Below are 10,157 nucleotides of genomic sequence, written 5' to 3' on the forward strand. Positions count from 1 at the left end.
TCGGTCTTGGACTAACTGTAAGCGTGAAAGTGCGTTATGCGAGATGCCGGTATAAAGTGCATTACAGTAGTCCAGGCGTGAAGAAATAAAAGCGTGCACGACTTGCTCAAAGTGCTTAAAAGATAAAAAAAAGCTTAACTTTTGCATGGAAAAGGGAACTTGTTGTGGATTGAAAAGGAAATAATAGAACAGTTAAAAGGTAAATGTTTGGTATACAAGGTGCAGATGACGTCTGATTGGTCCACTGAGCTGTCTGTGAGGTTTTAAAGTGAAATGAGACTTTAAGGAGCAGTGGAGGACTTATTTACATCACTGTAGCTGCAGGAAGATGCTGACATTGCTAAACTGAAGTTTCTGAAAGGGACAATAAAGCATGAGATGTAATGCACTAATTCTGGACTTTAACAATCTGGATTAATGCATTTATGCTGACAGCCCTCATTATTAGAACAAATCAGATAACTCTGAAACCTGTTTGATACCACAGCAATAAAAAAAACAAGACTTACCCACCCAATATCAGGTAAGTTTACATTTTTGATTGTCAAAAATTGCAGATAAACTCCTACACACCGTCTGAACCGCACAAAAAATAGTCAAAATGTCTACATAGAGGTTGTCAACATGTGTTGACAATATGTGCTTCAAAATGATGCAATGGTATTTAAAAGTGCCTAAACTAACTCAACAGCCTTCTTCACACATATTTTTAACCTGAACAGACAGAGCACTGCATGAATTTGCACGGATTTGTTGGCATCATTTGGAAAAGTGGGTTGAACTGGCAAAGAGCTGACCACTCATCCAGATGTTGCCAAAGTATTAGTGCAATTTATAGAGCATGCAGGAGTTTACTCGCAGTTTTTTATCATTTAAAACTATAAACTGCCCAATATTGGGTGTTTGGAACTTTTCCTCATTATTAGTATATTCTTATTTGTCAAAAACATTTTCCAGAATTAAACTTAATCAATAAAATCTTGATTCCACATTCAGACGAATCATCTCTACAAGGTTATCTTTCATAAATAAGTATATAACTGCCAGTGGTTTTACTATGAAACAGTCTTGTTACTGAGCTTTAGGCCTGCCATCATACCATTAGCCTCATAGCATAATTGCATAAAAAGTTTATATATTTTAAGGTTTTCAGAAGAATAAGGTGCAATGAATCAGCGGCTTTAGGAGAGTAGAGTTAGGCAGATATCACAATATGGGGAAAAAAATGACTCAGGCAGTTATGCTATGATGCTAACAATATATCTAACCACTTAAAGAGAAAGAGCACAGTGCTAATATGTTAGCATCGTTAGGAAAAGTGGGTGAAACAGGCAAGGATCCATCCTCTGTTCAAATGTTTACAACATATTTGTGCAATTTAGACAAATTGCAGAAATTAACCTGCAATTTTGATGATTAGAAATGTAAAACGGCTCAGTATTTAGTGTCTAGAACCTCTCTTCCATCGCACTGGTGACATTCAGGTCATTTGGTGTCGAGAGAATCATATCAAAGTCTATAATTCTGGTTTAGTGTCAACTATGTGTTACCTTAAATGGAGAACTAAAAAAGCACTCAGAGAGCGCAGACCTCCACCGTCAGCCCTAACTCCCAATAGTGAAGAATCCTTTAAAAACATTCCTGGATCCAGACGGTGATCCGGATCACCCCCAAAATCTAATTTGCCGATTACTCCCTCCCCAGTGGGGTGGAGACACAGTGAGGCGAAGCACTGGCTACATGTGGACGGTCATGGCAGAATGTTTGCCTGCCGGTGCCAACAGACGCACTGACAGTCTCACCCATGGTCTCACTGGATGACTGGAAGTCATGGCAGAGGGTGAATATTCCTCTATTCCTCCCAGCATTGAGAGTATTCTCGCTACAATTCGCTGTCTTTCTCTCTGTTACGCTCCGACTCGTCTCCTCGACCGGGCGTGCGTCTTTCAAACTCTACAAACTCCAAAACTTTGAATAGAAACACACCCAAAAATGGTGCTGGGATTGAAGTTACTCATGTCCGCCATCTTCTGGTGTAAAGTGGTAACAGCGCAGACCTCCACCATTAACCCTATCTCCCAATAGTAAAGAATCCTTTAAAAAAAATTCCTGGATCCAGTTGGTGATCCGGATCAGTCCCAAAATCTAATCACTTCTTCCATTTGCCATTTCTGACATTTCCTGAAAATTTCCTGAAAATCCGTCCATGACTTTTTGAGTTACAAACGAACAAACAAACACATGAACAAGCCCAACCAATCACATAACCTCCTTGTCGGAGGAAAAAATATCAATATACATGATCAATAAGCATTCAGCTGAAAAATATGGTGATGTGAGTTTTGGTCGGTATCGCCCAGCCCTATGTGGATATCAGGCTGAAATCACAGCTCTCTACATGCTGCAGGGAGAAAAAGCTCGTTTTTTAACTTGTGCGCCTGGCGTGTGGCGCTGTTGATTAGGATGTCTGGGGGAGGTTTGATAGATGGCTTAATTGCGTGTAGTCCGAGCTGGGAGAGTGGGAGTGGGAGGAGGGGGACAGAGGAGACGAAGAGAGGAGAGAATGGGGGGCTTTAACGCTGCTGAGAACGGTAAGTGGACTTGGGCCAGATTTGGCAGGAGGATGGAGGGGGGCGGCTCTATCCGTCACTGATTTCAGGGAGATTTGCAGGCGCAGAGTGCGGATGAGGAGAACGGGTGGGGGGGGGGGCTCTCACAGAGGGAACAAAGATTTATGAAATGATAGGTGGTCGCTTTGTTTGGCCGGACTTTTGCGCGCAATAAGTCATGGGTTTTCGTGTTTCCTCTATTTGAGAGACTATTAAGGCGCTGGATGGCCACCCGGCGCACCACTTAGCGCCGCTGTGACACCCAGTGGAGCCTCTGTGTCCAGGACACACCGTCTCCAGTGGATTCGCAGCTCCCCCCACTCTCTCTTCCTCTTCCTCTCTCTGTCAGTGCGTACTCGCTGCATGCGTCAAGGGAGCACTGTGCGTAACGGGAGAGTCGTGCGTAACAGGAGACAGATTCCTCTCCATTTTGCGCCTGGATTCTGAGGACCACTGGTGGTGTAACGCTCACTTGCACGGACACTGACCGTTGGATTCCGACTTATTTCTCTTTTTTTTAAACATTTCCCGGGTCGACTCTTTTCTCTTTCCCTCCCTCTCGCTGCTGCCAGTCGTGCGTCAGAGCTGACATGACAACCGAGACCCCTCAGCAGCAGCTGGACCCTCCGCCTCCTCTGAGATCCAGCCCGGCGTCCGGCGTCTTGCACCCCGCCATGCTGAGCCCACAAGCCGCCTCAGAAAGCTCCTCCAGCGTCATTAAAGGAAAGAAGACGAGCTCTGGACTACGACGACCGGAAAAGCCTCCGTACTCTTACATCGCTTTAATAGTGATGGCGATCCAGAGCTCCCCCACCAAACGGCTGACACTTAGTGAGATCTACCAGTTCCTCCAGGCTCGCTTCCCGTTCTTCAGAGGCTCATACCAGGGCTGGAAGAACTCAGTCCGGCATAATCTGTCTCTGAATGAGTGCTTTATTAAGCTGCCCAAAGGGCTGGGCAGGCCGGGCAAAGGCCACTACTGGACCATCGACCCGGGCAGTGAGTTCATGTTCGAGGAGGGCTCATTTAGGCGCAGACCGAGAGGCTTCAGGAGAAAATGTCAAGCTCTGAAGCCCATGTACCGGATGATGAACGGGATAGGCTTCGGCACGTCCATCCTCCCGCAGAGCTTCGACTTCCAGGCCCCCTCCGCCACACTCGCCTGTCACAGCAACGGCTACAACTTGGACATGATGAGTAATTCAATGGCCGGGGGGTACGACGGGCTGAGCGGCGGCCACCACGTCCCCCACATGTCCCCCAGCCCCGGGTCCACGTACATGGCGAGCTGCCCGGTGCCGCCTAATGGAGAGTATGGAGCGGACAGCAGCAGCAGCCCCGTGCCCTCCTCTCCGGCCATGGCCAGCGCGCTGGACGGACACTCCCCGTACGCCAGTACGTCCGCACACTGGGCGTCCTCCGGCGGCTCTCCCTACATCAAACAGCAGCCTCTCGCCTCCAGCAGCCCTGCATCCTCCGGTTTACACTCCGGCATGTCTCCATACTCCCTAGAGCAGAGTTATCTCCACCAGAACAGCAGGGACAGCCACTCCAGCGACATTTCAGGTACCATTCACCTCATTCTGATAGATAGATAGATAGATAGATAGATAGATAGATAGATAGATAGATGAAAAACAATACAAGTTCAGCTGTTCCATTTTACGCACAGCAAACGCAAGAAAAATAACAACCAAATAAGGTGGATTTTAGCAGAAAAAGTGACATTTGGGCCCAAAATAAATACTTTTGGTGAAAAGGAATATATCAAGTAAAAATGTGCAAAACTAAATACACAAACAAGAGTAAAAATAGGGCTATATTTGAGTTAAACTGGTGGAAGAAACCGGTTTGGAATAACAGAAAGTATCTCATGGTGCGTAATGGTGATTATTCAGGGTGAATCTTTGGGGTTTATCTTAAAAATAAGTCATTAAAAAGCATTTATAAATGAATGACTAGAATAATTCCCAGCAGGAACAGCAGCACATCTGCATACAGGCTACATTATTGCAACATATAATTTCTTTCTGCAGGGGAACCTGTGGCATTTCCTGTTTTTATCGCGTAAAAACTTGACAAAAATGTAAGTCTGTTCCAGTCAGGATTTTGGTGCATAATTAAAGAAACAATTGAACAAAATTGGAGTTTGCATTTTTATGCAAAGCGAGGAATAAAAATAGATTTTCGATCTGGAAATACTAATACGAAATAATATCAAATCCCCTCTTTATTTCCATTTTACGCACGCCAAGTCTCTTTTGTGGATGGCAATTAATTCGTACTAATTAAACTAATTTAATTGAACAATTAAGTTTCATTTTTGCTGGTGGAATAGCGAGCTACGCTGACCTTTTATTTCGTCAGTGAAATGATGTTTAATAAAATAAAAATACAATACAAAATACAAAAATACAATTCAAGTGAAAGAAGGTGCTGATGTGTGATCTGCAGAATGACTCATTGCTCCAAAGCCTGCAGGATTGTCTCCTCCACATCTGCACAAGTTTCCGCCTAATAATCAGATTAAGAAAAAGCAGCTATTTAGTGATTCTCCTCCCATGTTCACGCTCATTTACTTTAACACAACACGCCGAGGCTTTACGAAAGACTGGGGATTTCACCGAGGCGCGGAACCATGCTGGAGCCCCCGAAAGGGTCCCAGAGGTTAACCAAACAAAAGCCTGCGCAGGTCGGACCACACCGGCGGAGGAGCTTAGCCCACCGAGTATCCACCAGAGACGCACGGCCTTGTTAAACTTTACGCAGCGTCTTAATTGAGCCTGGAGGAGGAGGAGGGGGGGGGATGTGGCGGACACTGTACTGACAGTCACACAGAGGGTTATGTGGGGCAGAGAGCTGTGGCCCGGAGGATAAAGCCTGCTGTCTTCTCCTGAAAAACACCCACATCTGGACTCCTTATGACCTTAACGCAGCCTCAGCCTCCACATTTATTTTTCTCTTTCTGGAAATAGAGGCTCACTTACAGACACTAAATGACGCGCACTCAGCCTGATTGAAATATTTGGGCAGGTTTGGGAGGCATCGTGGGGGAAATTACGCACGCAGATTAGAACTGCTAAACGAGCAGAAAAATTAGTTTGGTGAAGAAATTAACATTAAGATACACATTTATTGTAAATATTGCACCTTTATATTACGGACGCTATGAGGACAAGATGAAACATTTTAAGAAAATGAAGTAAGCTGCGCTGACACGAAGAGAAAAGCTCATACATGTGGATCAATTAAATCATTATTAATCCATTAATAATTATTATTATTATAGAAATAGTCGTATCTGTCTGCAACAGTTAATGTTGTTCGTTTTAAGGCCTACATCACAAATAATTCCCGATTTTTAAAGGAAGTGCCACATTTTTCTGTTGTGTTTGTTGATTTTACTTTGAAGGGGCCTTGTTGGATTTTCTCCTTTTATGATGAGTTTTAGGCTGCTGCTGTTATCATTTTCAGAGAGTTTTAATAAAACTACAGGGCAAAAAGTTAGATAAAAACAAACAAATAAACAAAGAATTAGAAAAACGATCAAGCAAAAATGTCAGGATAAAATGACTGATCTCAAATCTCACATGTGAAATACCTGACCAATAAGAAATGCATTCAAGTGTATGGTGAAAACTGATTTTAAATGACAACGTGATATGCATAATTAATGTGCCTGCAGTATGTACATGAATATAAACACAGCTTCATTCATGTGCACAAGAGCTGGGAAATATGGAGCAGAAATCCTGTCTCCTTATTCTTTAACTGAGTGGCAATGCATGACAAATACAGCTGAATTTTTTTTTTTTTTTTTTTTTTTTGCAAAGAAATAAATTCTAGTTACAACACCAGCATAATAAAAATCTGTGATATTGTTCTGGTAAAAAGCAAAGGGTAGTAAACACCTGTTTGATACCACAGCAACAAGAAAATAATCCCTGAACACTCAATATTGGACATTTTTAGTTTTTAGTGATCAAAAGTTGCAGGCAAACTTCCACACACTGTCTACAATTACTGTCATCATTTCTTTATTCTGAGGTGATTCAAAATTTCTGTGAGTTTAATGCGTTTTTAAGTACCATGTGTTTCACAGGTATTAAATCAGGATTATTTCAGTGATAATTAGAATCAGACAGAAGAGAAACTTCATGATCTTTGTCATATTTTATCCAGACCACCGTCTAAATTGTACAAATACATTGTCAGGGTTTGGTAAAGTGGGTGTGACTGGCTTCAGTTAGACTGTGCGGAAGTTTGCCTGCAATATTTGACAATGAAAACAATAAAAGACCCAGTTTTAGATGTCTGGGCTGCTATTTTTGTTTCTCTGGTATCAAACAGGCTCTAATGCCAAACTGTCTTTTTTTTACTAATACTAGTTTTAAGAAGCTCTCCAGTCCCTTTTTTCATTGTAGTCTTCGGTGTCGTTTGGTTTGTCGCCTAATAACCTAAATACTTCTTTATTTAACACAATAAAAAGAATAATTTCACCCACTCAGATCAGATATTTCTAATAGATTATCTTGTAGTCAACAAGCATATTACTGTTAGAGGACTGTCATGTTAACAGTGTTTTTAATGAGCATTAGGCCTGATGGCTATTTATCTAATCAACATAAACTAGAATGATATCATCCAACTTTCTATCTCTCTTCAGTGTCTCTTAAAAACGTGATATACTCCCATCCTTCATGTGTGCCTCCATGTAAAGATGAACACGCTTATGCCGTGTTATTTGAAAGTTAAGACTTTAAACTGGACTAACAGCAGAGGCCTCACTCATTGTGGAGCGTTTCTATTATTACCATTTTTCTTCAAAATTTTGGAGCTGGTTTCTAACACTTCTGGTTATTTTTAGATGTTTTCTGATGTATTGCATCGGCTTTAAGACGATTTTTATTTGACAGTTATCATCAGAAGTCTGTCGATCAATCCACATTTTTAAATTTAGAAATAAGGTGAGCAACAGCGGAGGAAAAATACATTTTGTAGCCAAACAGACAAAATTAATGGTATTTTTTTTCCACCTTCTTAACATTATAGTACACAACTAACATGCCTATTTAAAACTGTTCTAAATTATAATGTATGGAAATATAGCTGTACCTGAAACCTAATATTCTGCATGTTTTGTCCTTTATATTCTACGATTAGTGCCAGTTAGTACTTGCAGACTGATTTACAACCCAAGCTAGGTGATTTGACCTTTAAGAATAGAAATAAAAGACCATTTCTGTCTTTTTTATTAAATAAGAGCTAAAGTTACTGATCTTGACCATGTTGTAATGTAGCTTTAAAATGATGAGGATGCATTGAGAACAATTAGACTCTAAAATTAATGTTGGCTTGAAAGAATTATTTTTAGTCAGCGGAATTATCATTTTCTGACCAAAAGAAGCAAAATTTTATACATTTATAAAATATATTTTTGTTTAGATTGACTTGAAAATAATGTATCTAACTGCCTAATAAATATCTTTTTAAAAAAGAAAAAAGAGAAATATTTATTTAAAAAGATAAGATATATATATACTAAAAAAGAAAAAAGCTAAATTTGTGTTAAAAAGAAAAAAGAGAAACATGTATTAAAAAAGAAAAAAGAAATATATAGAGAGAAAAAAGAGAAATATATATTGAAAAAGATAAAAGAAATATATATTAAAAAAGATAAAAGAGAAATATATATTGAAAAAGATAAAAGAGAAATATATATTGAAAAAGATAAAAGAAATATATATTAAAAAGAAAAAAGAGAAATATATATTGAAAAAGATAAAAGAAATATATATTAAAAAGGAAAAAGAGAAATATATATTTAAAAAGATAAAAGAGAAATATATATTAAAAAAGATAAAAGAGAAATATATATTGAAAAAGATAAAAGAAATATATATTAAAAAGAAAAAAGAGAAATATATATTGAAAAAGATAAAAGAAATATATATTAAAAAGGAAAAAGAGAAATATATATTTAAAAAGATAAAAGAGAAATATATATTAAAAAAGATAAAAGAGAAATATATATTGAAAAAGATAAACATATATTAAAGTAAGAGGGGAGCATGCAGGAGGACCCCTTGGTTTGGGCTAAGTCCCGGATTTTTGCCCCTTCTTGCTCCGCCCCTGGTGAACATTTTTAGGAAAGAATTCGCCATGTTATTTAAGCATGGGAATATTACGCATTGATTACTGGTCAGAACAACCTTTAAGCCTCATATATTCTGACACATTGTTAAATAAAATCAAGGAAATCTCTGTTTATGTCATCAAAGATGTAAAATGAATTATTGACGCGCTGATGCGTAACTCCTGACTGTTCCTCTGTCTGTCTTTGTGCAGTGGGGATCCCGCGCTACCAGAGCCACTCCTCGGTGTGCGACAGGAAAGATTTCGTGTTAAACTTTAACGGCATCTCCTCCTTCCACCCTTCGGCCGGTGGCTCCTACTACCACCATCACCACCACCACCACCCACAGAGCGTCTGTCAGGACATCAAACCGTGCGTCATGTGAGCGCGCGCGCGCGGAGCGTCACCGTGGACTCCAGACGGAGAGAGAAGAAAGGAGGCTGACAGTCAAACTGCAGCTCCGGCACTTCTCAGCAGACTAGTCTGACTTCTTTTTGAATGTTTGGAGGATTCTAGCAGGACGTATCGGGGTGTCTGTTCTCCTCCTCCATGCAGCCAAAGTTTAGATTTTTGACTCTGAAGGAAATGAATGAAGAAACCGAAGAGGCCTTAAAAACCACTCTGCCTATATGAACCCTGACAAGCGTTTTCTTCTTTAAAAGAAGCTCCAGAAACACGAATCTTAATGTGTTTGCTCTTGTAAGACGTGCAAACGATTTATAATCTATGTAACTCTGTTCTATGATATTAGACACACGTGACGCTTTAGGCTAACATGAACTGCAACAAACCTTGCACTTATTGTATAACCTCCCTGCCTACTTTTGTCTTGTTAAAGGTTTCAATAAAGCTGATTTATATTTTAGGCCACATTGACAAAGACTGCTGTCTCTACCTGCTCCAAACTCATCCAGAAAAGATGGGATTCAAACCAACAACAGATACTCCAGATTACAGATCAGATCTAGGTCTGCAGTGATGGAAAATACATCAGCTTCATTAGAGATACTCCAGGATTTCCATTTCCTCCTCCTATACTTTTACTAATTTATGAGGCAGCTGGAGTTTACCCGCAGGATGAACTTTAACACACAGAAACACTGTAATTCTGCTCCTGTTTAGGTGCAAATTCTTTGTATTTCTAGGGATGCACAATACTGGATTGTTGCCATTTCTGATTTGTCAATACTTCCAAACTAATCTAAGCCGATACTGATATAAACACGCCTTTTTTCTCATTGTAAAGAACACCAAGCCTTTCCTGCACTAGAACTAACCTGCTCCTCTCATTGTGATGGTCTGTTTATCTTAGAAACAGATATAACAAAAGAAAAAAACCACCTGATTTGACCATAACTGATACATAGATTTAATGCAAATTCTGTGCATAATGTACTTGTAGCAACAAAAGT

The 10,157-nt window shown here is 40.1% G+C and overlaps 1 protein-coding gene across 1 annotated transcript; it reads left to right on the forward strand.

Moving 5' to 3' along the window:
• Positions 1–2,981: 2,981 nt before the first annotated feature.
• Positions 2,982–9,605, forward strand: foxf2b (forkhead box F2b). The gene is made up of 2 exons (XM_041791944.1): positions 2,982–4,175; positions 8,958–9,605. Exons 1-2 carry the CDS (start codon positions 3,200–3,202, stop codon positions 9,128–9,130), a joined length of 1,149 nt encoding a protein of 382 aa, XP_041647878.1. The 5' UTR covers positions 2,982–3,199; the 3' UTR covers positions 9,131–9,605.
• Positions 9,606–10,157: the final 552 nt, after the last annotated feature.

The sequence above is a fragment of the Cheilinus undulatus genome, linkage group 7, assembly GCF_018320785.1.
Source record: "Cheilinus undulatus linkage group 7, ASM1832078v1, whole genome shotgun sequence".
Classification (NCBI taxonomy): domain Eukaryota; kingdom Metazoa; phylum Chordata; class Actinopteri; order Labriformes; family Labridae; genus Cheilinus; species Cheilinus undulatus.